At 43.9% G+C, this 13658-nt stretch overlaps 1 protein-coding gene across 1 annotated transcript in view; it reads right to left on the bottom strand.

Moving 5' to 3' along the window:
* Nucleotides 1-13277, bottom strand: part of RBPJ (recombination signal binding protein for immunoglobulin kappa J region) — a 98570-nt gene extending 85293 nt beyond the window's left edge. The window contains exon 1 of the mRNA XM_049790001.1: nt 13247-13277. Coding sequence (XP_049645958.1) covers nt 13247-13266 — 20 coding nt within the window. The 5' untranslated portion in view covers nt 13267-13277. The remainder of the gene's footprint in view (nt 1-13246) is intronic.
* Between the last annotated feature and the right edge of the window lie 381 nt (nt 13278-13658).

The raw sequence follows: 13658 nt of genomic DNA, 5'->3' as shown, positions 1-13658 counted from the left end.
CCTAGTACTACAAATACTGCCTTGCACATGGCTGACCCAGGTTCCATCTCCTGCACCAATCCCCAAAAGAATTGATCTCTAGCACAGAACCAAAAGAAAATTTTGAGCAAAAAAATACACAATGAAAAACAATATACTCTTTGTCACATCACCATTTCCTTACACAATTACACTGTATGTTACTGCAACAAGGACAGGAAATAAGAGTCCAGGATCCCTACAGAAAACACTTTACATTTTTTTATTAAAACCCAAATTCCCAGCATCAGCAATACAAAAGGACACTATACGTTTTTGTATAGGCACAGTAAATAAGGGGAAATCATGGACTCAGACACAAGATCTTATCTTCTAAGAATAAAAAACTCACACTTTTTACACAAGGGTGCCTCCCATCCTGGATATATGTCATGTGGCTACAACTCAGTCTCCACGAGATCGGACACTGTTAGATCTCTAATCCCAGACGTAGAACTGAAACAACTCCCTGCAACAACACCAGGAACTAACCTCCGTTAGGAGATATACTTGTGCTAGGGTTAATATGACGAGAACAGCAAGGAAATGACAACTTGACCTAAGACCAGGAGGTCCTATCACATCACCTAACACTAAGTGGAAATCAGAAGATGTATCGTCCTTTGAACTATGAAAAATAAGAACACTAACTACAGAAAACTGCCTTTGACAACCGTGACTGGGCAGAACTTACCTTGAGACCATTAAGGAAAACCCTACCCTAGGCTATAGCTCAGGTCTCTTACAAAAATCAAGATTTCTTAGTACAGAGGCCCAATTCTGACAACAGAGACTGAGCAGAACCTTTGGAACCATAATTTCCTAGACTTTGGCTTAGGGAACTAGCTAAAACATGGAGCACATGATACAGAAAACTGACACACCAACAATGTTGGAACAGAACCTCTAGATTAAACCTTAAAGATCTATCCTAGGCTTTGTCCTAGGACCTAAGCAAATACCAAGATTGCTTGCTACAGTGACCTGATTATCTCATCCACAAGGGAGAGGAAAGTTTCCTGACACCCCCCCCCCAAAAAAAAGACCCTGGAAAATGGCAATGAGAAGGTATAGAGCCACTGGTTGTTCCCATGACAATATGTTTCAGGAGTGGAGAAACCCTGAATCTCTTAGGCCACGGAAATTTCCTTCCTTCCCCAATACTTACTGTACCTATACAAAAAAAAAAAGTGGGGTAACACCAAACCCTGCCACTCCACCATTCCTTTTTCTGGTTTTGTTTTGTTTTGTTGTCTGTTTTTGATATTATTTTCCTTCTCTTTTTTCTTCCACTTTTTTCTCTTTTTTTTTTTCACTCTTGTGGATATTATTCGGTGATATTTTCATTTTTCTTTTTTTCTTCTTTTTTTTTAGTACTTGATACATTTTTTCTTCTCTTATCCTTAACCTTTTATCTCCAACAAAATAGCATAACTTGAATCATTCAACCTCATAAATTGAGGGAGGAAAAGGATGATACCAGGACCAGTCATATGAACATGGAATGTAAATAAAAAATGACCAGACTGGAACACCAAACAGAATAGATACCCAACCTACAACAAGCTGTAAAGTAGAGACCAGTTACACTAGTATTCTGGCGGGGTGTGTGTGTGTGTGTGTGTGTGTGTGTGTGTGTGTGTGTGTGTGTGTGTGTGTGTGTGTGTGTGTGTGTGTGTGTAAAGGAGGGAGATATGGGAGAAATGCTGGGAACAGGAGTGGAGGGAGGACAACATTGGTGGTTGAAATGTATGTGTGTGTGTGTGTGTGTGTGTGTGTGTGTGTGTGTGTAAAGGAGGGAGATATGGAAGAAATGCTGGGAACAGGAGTGGAGGGAGGACAACATTGGTGGTTGAAATGCCCTTCATTCATTGACACTATGTACCATAAATAATTGTGTAATGAACTTCAGTCACAATAAAAATTAAAAAAAAAATTCCCAACTGCCTTTAAAGTATCCACACAACTTTTTAAAAAAATACACATACACATATACACACACACACACACACAATTTTTTTGCTTTTTTTTTTGGGGGGGGGGGCAACACCCTGCAGCACTCAGGGTTGCTCCTGGTTCTGTGCTCAGAAATCTCTCCTGCCAGACTCTGGGGACCACATGGGATGCAAGAGATGGAACCCGGGTCGGTTGGTTTGCAAGGCAAATGCCCTACCTGCTGTGGTATCACTCTGCCCAAAAAATTTCCCCCTTTCCTTTGTTATTATGGTAGTGAGAAACCACGATTGCAACTCGGTTACAATCACCTAGAGAGCACACACTTTCAGGGCACTATTGGTCTCAATGGTAGCACCAGGATACCACACAGCACATGGTGCCACAATGGCTCTACCTATGGCTGAGAAAAATCTTTGTGTCAGATTCCCAAACAAGAAAACCACCCAGCTTCACCTCAAATACATTTGAAGACTGGAATATAGAGCTGGCTCCTGTCTCTCTGGCATAGGGTTCAGTTCCCACTAGTAAAAAGAGAAAGGGGAAAAGACACAGGCAAAACTTAATAAAAAGGACTCTTAAAAACTAAGGATAGAGGGCCAGAGAGATAGCACAGCGGTAGGACATTTGCCTTGCAAGCAGGTGATCCAGGAAGGATAGTGGTTCGAATCCCGGCATCCCACATGGTCCCCGTACCTGCCAGGGTAAGCACTGGGTTGCCTGCTGGGTGTAACCCAAAAAGAAAAATAAATCATTAAGGATGGAGGCCAGAGCTATATAGCACAGCAGGGAGGGCATTTGTCTTGAACACAGCCCGGGTTCAATCCCCAGCATTCCAATTAGTCCCCTAAACCAGCCAGGATTAATTTTTGAGCACAGAGCCAGGAGTAATCCCTGAGTATCACTGCTGGGGTATGACCCAAAAGCCAAAAACACACAAACAAAAATGGGGGGGGGGACTAAGGATGGGCTAGAGATGCACAAAGAGTAGGGAGGGCGCTTGTCTTACATGCAGTTTACCTAAATTCAATCCCCCATCTCATATGATTTCCCCCATTACTACCAGAAGTCATTCCTGCCTGCTGAGCCAAAAGTAACCCCTGAGCATCAATGGGTGTGCCCTCCCCCAAAAAAGCAGGGGTGTAGTTCAGCAGTAAAGCACTTTCATTGCATAGTGCTGGGTTTAATCCCCATGAGACAGTGAATTAATTTAATGAATAAAAAAATAAGGGCTGGAGAGATAGCTCCAGGTTCAATCCCCAACACCATGTGGTCACTGGAGCACGGTGCTGAGAGTAGCCTGCAAGTACAGTCTGGAATGACTCCCAAACCAAATAAAGTAAATGAGTAACATAAACATCTAGAGATGGAACATTTGGTTCGCTTTCCTTCAGCTCCTTTCTGAAGAACATAGTTGAATGTCATTGCATTTTTCTATTTTCTAACACAGAGATTTCTATTTGTTACGTATTTCATATTCCACTTCAAAAAGTAGAAGACCATAATCCAAAGAAGTCCACTTCTCACTGGGTTCTCCCTGAAAACACTCTATAGAAGGCACTAAAGAGAGAGCCCAGAGGATCAGTGCACTTGCTCTGTATTCAGGATGCCTGAATGGGGTTCAACTCTCATTACTGCCAGGTGTGCCCCCCCCAAAATAAAAAGTAACCAAATCTACACTACATGTTACCATATCACTTAAGACTAAATGCCACCTAGTGGCTAGTATTATATTATTAAATCTATCAACTTACTCCTCAAACAAGTAGCATTGCTCCATAACATGGAAGTTAAGTATTTCTTCTGTCCTATGGAGCCCACAGGACTATGCAGAGATAATCCACAGAGATACAGTCATGTAACCTAAGAGCAATGTTACAACAAAAACCACGCACATACAAAAAAAGTACTCAGGGCCAGAGAGATACTTAAAAGGGCTGTTTTACTGCATGTTTTACATTCAAGAAGTCCAAAGTTCAATCCTCAGTACCATACTGTCTAGCAAGCACCTCAGGGAGCCACACTCCTGGGCATCATGCTGGGTGTAAGCCCTGTGCAGAACAAGGTCTGGCCAAAAATCAAACAAAATGAAAGCATGCAGCAGTTATTTTAAGCTAAAAGAAACAAGGGCTTGAGAGTACAGTGAGTAGGATGTTTGCCTTGCAGGTGGATAATCTGGGTTTGATCCCCAGCATCCCATATGGTCCCCCTGCCAAGATAGTATTATTGGTTGTGCCCCCCAAAAAACCCAACAAATAAAATCTAAAAAAAAGAAGGCTTTTTATCAACCTCACTCATTTTCTCCATCTTAATTACAGCCTGGTCCTCCACTTCAAGAACTAGGCATTCTATACTGCTTCATTTTATTTAATCCTAACATTGGTTCCATCAAGTGCATTTTCTCCCAATGTTTAACAATGGAAAGACTATTAAGTGGCACACTCTGACAAAGATTATCCTTTCATTCCTAACACCAAGATAAGAACAACTTCTATTCTCTCATGGTCTCTCCCACTAACATTTTTCACACATTCAGCACTTTCAAAAGTGAAACCACCCTTCTACCCAATGCTATACCCAGAGAGATATTCAAATTCTAAGGCGAGCACGAAATTCCCTCAAAGGCCTTCCTTCCCAATCATTTTTCCAGTCTTATCTCCTCCACTTTGGGAAAGGTGGGGGAGGGGGAGGAGTAACTGAGGGCTACACTCAGCAGTGCTCAGGGGTCACTCCTGGCTCTAAATTCAAGAATCATTCCTGGTGGCACTCAGAGGACCAAATGGGATGCTGGTGATTGAACTCGGGTCAGCCATGTGTAAGTCAACTACCTTACTCTGTACTATCACTCCAGCCCATTATTCTCTTCACTCTTGAACATCTCTCATCTTTTTTTGAGGGGAGGGGTCACACCTGGCTACGCTCAGGGGTTACTCCTGGCTCTGTGCTCAGAAATCGCCCCTGGCAGGCACGGGGGACTCGAACCACCGTCCTTCTGCATGAAAGGCAAACGCCTTACCTCCATGCTATCTCTCCGGCCCCACATCTCTCATCTTTTTTTTTTTTTTTTTTTTTTTTTTTTTTTTTTTGGTTTTTTTGGGCCACACCCGTTTAACGCTCAGGGGTTACTCCTGGCTATGTGCTCAGAAATCGCCCCTGGCTTGGGGGGACCATATGGGACGCCGGGGGATCGAACCGCGGTCCTTCCTTGGCTAGCGCTTGCAAGGCAGACACCTTACCTCCAGCGCCACCTACCCGGCCCCTACACATCTCTCATCTTATGTAAGAAAATTTTCATTCATATCTGTGTTTCCACCAGCATTGTGCACCTGTTAGCACTTCTAATTCTCTTGCCTAAATAATGAGCTTCGCCACACTATTCTTAGCCATTTTTGTAAAAACCAATCAATACATAGCAGTGCTTTATAACCATGGAGTACTCAAATGTTTCTTAAACAAATATACTCTTAAAAAGGCATAATTAAAAGAAACCTCGAGGGCACAGTTACATAGTCGTCATTTCCCTTAACCTTTCCTTCATGTCTGGAGACCTCAATGTTTCTAGTTTCTACTAGTTACTGTAAGTAGAACAGGAATTCTTGTGAGAATATATAATTTTTTTGTATAAAAAAATATTCTCAAACTCACAACCAAAAGTTAAAAAACACCCTGAAAGGGCTGGAGAGATCATACAGCGATTAGGGCACTTGCCTTGCAAGCAGCTGACCTGAGTTCTATCCCAGCATCCCATTAGGTTCCACAAACATTGCTAGGAGTGATTAATTAGTGCAGAACCAAGAAAAAGGCATGATCATCACCAAGTGTGGAGCAAAAAAAAAAAAAACAAACAAAAAAAAACGCAAAACAAAACAAATAAATCAAATCAAAAATTAAAATTAAAATAAAAAACACTGAAAAAACTAAGTTTCATGGCTGCCAGGAGAAGGGCGAAATGAATAGGTAGAGAATGCAGGATTGTACGTATTGAAAGTATTCTGACAATGGCACATGCAATATATTTTGTTCAAATCCAAAGATTGTATAATAACAACAAGGATGATTCATACTGCAAATATGGAGTTTTGTGAGTATGATCATAATGTATATGTCATTGCCATTCTAAGTTCATTAATTTTAACAAGTGCATCCCTATGTGAGCATATTGATAACAACATGTGGATGCAGGGAATACATAGGCACTCTCTAAACCTTCCACTCAATTTTCCTGTGAACCAATTAGATGTTCTGAAAAACAAAGTCAATTAAAAAAAATGCTGACTAAATAATGCAAGATCTTAGCAGGCTAGCAGTTTTTGAAAGGAAAAATATCCTTGTTCCAATTATGTCAAAGCAACTTAAACCTATGATTATGAGAAACATCTCATTCATTTATAATTCTATCATCTAACAAGGCACAACAAATTACCTTATGACCAAATTAAAGCTGGAGAATCAGAAAAGGAAGAGTGGGCAAACTCTAAAGGGTTAACTGGGTTTTCTAGGCATCATTCCACCTTTTGAGCAACAGGCATAGTCTTTCATTCTACAAACACAGCACAGGTGCCAAAGTAGCAGTGGTTTCTCTGATTCCGTAATCATAAAAAGATGTGACTACTCCTGCAAACGAGCACAAGCAATTTAACTGCAAAGTTGTTGTGTTTATCGTTATCATTATCTCAACACTACAAACTTAAACAAATATTTGGAGACACAGGCAATTACTACCATTGGCCTCAAACTAAGCCATCATGATTCCGAATGCTGACTTTTCCCCAGCACTAAATCAGGTTTCAAAAACCACACTTCCCTTTTCACGCCATTAGGCTACATTTCATTCCCTCAAGGCGGAAGCAGGCCTAAAGAGACCTAAGAGCTGGGGCAGGATGTGCCAGACCTTAGGGATATCCGGAACTCCAGAGCAGCGTCTGAGACTTGGCAACAGCGGGGCATTCAACTTTACACCAGTTCTCCAAGCTCAGAGAACAGCAAGAAAGAGACCCTGAAAGGGTGAGGGTGATTCAATGGCAATATCTGTTGTGTGGTCAAGCACATATGACAAGCAGTAACACACCAAATGCATGTACTCAAATTGCCAAGGACGGGAAATCGGAAATCAAGGGCTGTGGTCCTCTGCACTGAGTAAATATTCCGCTGCCTTCCCAAAGCGTGACCCACAAACCACATGTCACAATGTACAAAGTTCACCTTGAACTCCACCTGTGAAAGGTTACCAGGAGAAGCCAACTGCTGCAATGAAAATAACTGTATGGCATGCTTTACTATTTACAAATCACTAAGAAATAGTTTTATCTGACCATTATAATGCCACATACTTTTTCTTACTGTAGCCACAGTGTGCCTAGCAGATAAAGAGAACATAAATGATTGTTCTCTATATTTACTTCAGAAGCATGGGTTCCTCCCCCTTCCCCCCCCAAAAAAAAGCAATCTTTTCTTTTTTTTTTTTTTTTTTTTTTTTTTTTTTTTTTGTGGTTTTTGGGTCACACCCGGCAGTGCTCAGGGGTTACTCCTGGCTCCATGCTCAGAAATTGCTCCTGGCAGGCACGGGGGACCATATGGGACGCCGGGATTCGAACTGATGACCTTCTGCATGAAAGGCAAACGCCTTACCTCCATGCTATCTCTCCGGCCCCAAGCAATCTTTTCTTAAACTTATTGCTTAATGTATATCCCTATGCATTTATTTTAAAACAATGAACCTCTGGGCCATGTATGGGGCAGTTCAAGTTCAATCCCTAGGATCCCACCCACATTATCTCTCAAGACCTGCCAGGAACGATCAAACACTGCCGATGTGGCCAAAACATAAAAAATTAAATTAAGTAAAAAATTTAAGCAAAGAACCTATGGGTCAAGGATGCATGGTTCAAACAGACAAAGGCTCTGAGTTCAACTCTCCAAACCAAAACAATGAGTAACAATGATGATGACAGAAACATTTTGTGCTCCAAACTCTGGCATTATGACATACTGAAATATTTAATATATGCTACATGTTTAATTCCATCTACAATAATAAATCTTATTATATCAAGATTTCAAAGTACTGAGTCCTGGCTCAGGGATATGGCTCAACTTACACTGCAAGTGTGTGAGGCCCTTTGCCTTGAGTTTGATCCCCCAATATTGGGGAGGGGAATTATACTGAGCCCTTTGTTCAGAAAACTTCACTGACTAATTATCATGTTCTAAGCACTCTTTTGAAATATCTAAGAAAATATAAATGATACCGGCAACCATGTAACTAACAGCCTTTGGGTGTGTGAGACAATTAAAATTCATCATGACATGTCCTAGAGAATTAGACCAGTACAACACCTGGGAGAGGCATTTAAATCAGCCTGGTAGATCCGGTTAGCATATCCACAGACCCAAGTCTTGAATAATAACCCAGTAACTCCAGCACTGTTCATGCACAGGGAAGCACTAGACTAGAGAAGCCTCCCTATGCCATGCTAATGTCTTCTGAACATGTATTGCTATGTGACAGACTTCCTCACAGCAATCCACTGAGCTAAGACTCATCATCTTACTAATGATGGAAGGGGAGAGATGTTAAGTCACTTGTCTATATTATATAGTAGCAGTTGGCCCTGGAACCCATTTCAGATGAAGTAACAGAGGAAGAATTGTGACCCAGTTCAGATTAAATCTGAATGTGAACTCATAAATGCTCCACTCTGCTGCCTCTTTTAATGAAGACTGCTAGGGGGAGCCACTGAAAGGTTTTTAAACGGAGGAGTCAAGTGTCCAGATTTGCTCAGTAGAGACTGTGGAGAAGCAAGACTTTATATTGGTGGTGGGGAGTGAGGTTGTGAGGATCTACTCACAGAAAGAGGAAGCTGCCAAAGGGTGTAGTAATCCAGGTAAGGAATGATGAGAGCACAAATTGTAAGGGCTCATACAAAAGAGACAGGTTTTTTAGGAGACAAAATGATCAGTTTTAGTGATTAGATATAGAGTTAGTAGGAGAAATTAGTTAGTAGACTGCAATCCAGACACCTGTTTTGGTGAACTAGCTGAGAGGCGATATCAATTACCAACAAGAGCGAAGCAACAAGTTGTGTTCATCCAATTGCCCAAATGTAAAATCTGTAATTATGCTCCTAGTAGTCAAAAAATATTCCTGTGAGTAAATTGTAAAACTACAACATATTTAAAATTAATTTTTTACTAAATTAACAAACTTGGCCTGCAATATAGTGAAAATATTTTTCACTTTTACTACATGAAAAAAAAAAAAACCAGCAAAAATATCCCATAGTCTTACTGCATTATTTCATTTCATTTCTTTTTTCTTTTTCTTAGTTTTGGGCCACACCCAGTGATGCTCAGGGGTTACTCCTGACTATGTGTTCAAAATCACGCCTGGCTTGGGGAACCATATGGAACGCTGTGCAAGGCAAATGCCCTACCGCTGCACCACCGCTCTGGCCCCTATTTCATTTCTTTGACAGACCTTCTGCCTCTTATACAAAAAATATGCACATACTTTTACTTATATCTCTCTTTAAGCTTTCAGGGACAGAAAAATTTTATTACCCAAATTATCTAGTACATATTTTGGTTCTACATTCCACTATCACCACTGTGTCTGGCCAAAACTTAAGTCTGTAACCTTCTATTTCACTTCTTACAAAATATGACCTACTTCACACCAACTTTTTCCAGTAATAATTCCTAGAGTTTAACTACACCTTGATCCAAGGATGCTCTCTACAAACCCTAAAGCACAGCAATCCTGTGCAGATGTGGCAAGTTATTACGATTCCCATTTTACTACACAGTTAGGAAATTGGCCCAGGGGAAGTAGAGTAACTTGGAAATAATCACAAAGCCAGTTGCCAAAAATAACAGCTTTTAGTCAATCCATGAGAAAATACTGCCCCTACTTGAAATAACATGAAATTTAGTATTAGGAAGAAACAAAATGCAAAATAATCCTAAAAGCCAAGTCCTAGGTCTTTAGAATTTATTTTTTTTAATGACCAAATACTAGAAATATGATTTGAAAGAACTTTCAAACACCATTTCCTCTTAATGCCTTATCCATCCATGGCGCCAAAGATTATTTAATGAATTAACAGCTGGCAAAAGTGGCTCTTCCCAAAACCATTTATCTTAGCCACTTAAAAAAGCATTGATAGAAAATAAGTTGATCTAGAACAAATAATATTTTAGCAAAATAAACACTTAAATCCTAATACTTAAAAACATGTTAGATTTTTAAATACTGCAAGTAAACCTCATATTTTTTTCCTGACTATGCTTTTCTTCAGACCCACCACTATCTTCATGAATAATAAATTTAAAACTTTAATAATACTCATTTCTTAAAATAAAACGTTCCAAACACAAGTCATCCTGTTCTTAAATATCCTGTTTAATATGATTTAGTAAAGGTACTGGTCTGGGCTGGGGGGGGGCGGTGGTTTACAGAATAAGGGTCTTACATGATTTAGAAACAAACAAAACAATACCCAAGTCAATTTGAGAACTTTTTTTTTGCGATCATCATTCACATGTCAAAGCAAAATATCTTCCATCAATTATACCATATTTACACTTTGCAGAATGTCTGAGATATCTGCCTTCAAAAGAACCATTATGCACTGAAGAAAAGAAGAGACAAATGGCAAAATGCATTCACAGAACCCAGGCTGCAATTTTTCACCCAAACCTCACGATTCAATCCTGAGGCATGTTTTTCCAATAATTAAAAATGTAAACGATTGCTAATCACAGTCCTCAAAAAGATGCTCTCCAGGGCTAGGGAGAAAGTACAGAGGCTGAGGCACTTCTGGATCCAATCTGGACAGTGCCAGATCCCTCAAGCACAGCCAGGAGCGAGCCCAGAGTGCTTAGCCAGGAATGGCCCTTAAACACTACTGGGTATAGTCCTCAAACCCCCAAACAAGAATGCTTTCCAAGGTACCAATATCCTCACATTACATCTTTCTTGTACATCCTCTGGCAGGATAGTGAAGCCACACTTCAAATGATGTTTATGAGTAAAAGTATGTTCGAAAAGTTAAGATCAACCAGTGTGTTGGGGGTTGAGGGGAAATACTCACTTTATTCAGCCACATCACCAGAGCATTCAAACCACTTAAACACCATCACTTCCCCCACTATCCCACACACAACTCCAAGCTCTTAACATTACAATAAGAACTCGGAACAGCTTAATGCTCCTTTAACATTAGAAAGTCTCTACCTGGCTTAAGGCTATTGCTTAAGTGTCTTTTAATTGCATTTGATGAATGTGTTTCATACAAATTCAAAAAAGCTGCATCCACCAACTGAGAATCACTTTCTAGCGGACGGGGCAAAACGACAGCTACAAATGGGGAGTTTTGCAACAACAACAAAAAAAGGCACACTGCGCTTTCCAAATCAGGCATACCTATTGAATTCCCAAGCCGGATGCCTTCCTTTTCCCTGTTCGGGGGATGGGGGAGAACTACCTTCTGAACCCCAGATACAGAAAACCCCAACTTCTGCAACCAAACCTTCCCAAGACTCTCAAGACCCCACCGGCTGCTCATCACAGCCAAAGACAAACCCCCCTACAACTCACCTCCTCCCACCCCTACCGGTGACACCTTGCACCTCCGCCAGGTTTTCCACAACACCCTCCTGCAACCCAGACGCCTTGCTCGGCGGCAATGCCAGCTGTCCTTGACCTAGGCCATCAAACCCCAAATGGGACTCGCGCGTGGCGGAAAGGGGGGTGGGGGGAGGAAGAACAAGCAATATAACCAAGCTCTCTCTTTCTCCCTCTCTCTTTTTTTCCAAGGCTGCCGTTTCCAAGCCAAACAAACCACTACGTATGGCCCAAAAGACACGAGCGGAGGAAAAAAAATGCAGACATTGTATTCCCGAGAGAATAAAAAAGGGGTGTGTGTGTTTGTGTATATATATGTGTGTGTGCAAGCGCCCGTCATCCCGAGAGAAAGAAAGGGGCGCAAAGAGGAGCAGCACCAAGAACACACACACACACACACACACACACACACACACACACACACACACAATAAAAAAAAAAGCAAACCTCAGAAGGGTTTGCCTGCGCCTAGGAGTCTAGGAGCACCAGACACACACACATACGCGCACACATCCCAAAAAAAAAATCAAAAAATAAAATCAAAATAAAAAACCCAGAAGGGTTTTGCCTGCGCCTAGAAGACTAGGAGTACTAGACACACATACACACACCCCAAAAATAAAAGTAAAAAATAAAGCACACAAACCCCAGAAGGGTTTTGCCTGCGCATAGAGGAGCACCCACCAGCTTAGGAGGTGGCTAGGAGCACCAGACACACACACCCACCAAAAAATTAAAAAATAAAAATAAAAAAAAAGCAAACCCAGAAGGGTTTTGCCAGCACCTAGAGAGAGAAGCACCCACCAGCTTAGCTTAGGTTAGCTGGAGGAGAGTCCCAAAACAGCCAGCCCAGGGACTTGAGACAGTTCATCCAGCAGACTCGGAGGAGTGGGTGGGTGGGTGAGTGGCCAGTGGATCAAATCAGCAGCTGACGGCTGGGGAACACAGAGGGGGGCCACGGATCCCAGAGTCTAGAAAGAAAGCCAACGCAGGGGAGACAGACAAAGCCCCTGGATGGGGGAGCCAGGACCAAACAGGTGAGGGACAAGGCTGCGCCGAAGGGCCAGGAGGGCTGATGCGGGGCGAGGAGGGCAGAGCTCGGGCCACAACAAAGGGCTGCGGGATGGGATGAGGAAAGGAAGAGACGCGGGGCGACCGCCGCATGCCCGGGGCAGGGGACGGGAAGGCTGGCGGGGACAGAGCCGGGCCCGGCGGTGGGCGCCGACACAAAGGGCCGGGGGCCGGCGGACAGACACACAAAGCAAAGCAAAGCAAAGCAAAGCGCCCGGGGAGCCGGCGAGGGACACGCGGGAACAAAGCTGCGCCGGGCGCTGGCGGGCGGGCGGCGGACCCGCAGCCGGGCAGGGGGCCGGGGCCAGCCGGGCCGCCGAGCCTCCCTCCCTCCCCGCCTCCCTCCGTCTTCGCCTCTCCCGCCGCCCGCCCGCCCGCGCCCCCGCCGAGCCCGGCAGCGGCGCCCGGAGCCAGCCCGAGCGGGGATCCGTCCAGTCCAGGGGTCCCCCACCGAGGCGCCCGCATTCCGCGCCGGCTCGAACCTCCTCCGCCCGGGGCCGCCGAGCCGCAGCCCCCCGCCGCCCCAGCAACTTTCTTTCCCGGTTTTTCGGGCGCTCCCAGCGGCTCCCCGACACTTACCCTGTCACAACAGGCGCCATCTTCCACAAACTCTCGCCCAAACTCCAAGTCTCGCGAGATTTCACCCGCGCGGAAGGAGGGAGAGGGAAAGGGGAGGAGGACTCCGCTCTGGCCCGCTGGAGGCGCTCGCGCGCGCGCTCTCGCTCTCCCCTTCGCCCCTTTCCACTGCTCTCCGCTCCGAGTCGCCCCCCCCCCCAAACACACACAGACACACCGGGCCCCGCGCGCATGCGCCTGCGCCGGCTAGCGAAGGAGAGCCTCTGCTGACGACGGCCCCGGATGCCTACCCTAGCTAGCTACTACCCCGGCCCAGCCACAGCGCATGCGCAGATCGCGGTGCGCGCCTCCTCCCCCCCACCCCCCCGCCCTTACCCGGGGCGACCAGCCCGCCGGCCCTCGGTGGGGACCATCA

This window comes from Suncus etruscus, chromosome 16 (assembly GCF_024139225.1).
Source record: "Suncus etruscus isolate mSunEtr1 chromosome 16, mSunEtr1.pri.cur, whole genome shotgun sequence".
Lineage (NCBI taxonomy): Eukaryota > Metazoa > Chordata > Mammalia > Eulipotyphla > Soricidae > Suncus > Suncus etruscus.
Note: the sequence above shows the minus strand (reverse complement) of the source record. Positions and strands in the feature narration are given on the sequence as shown.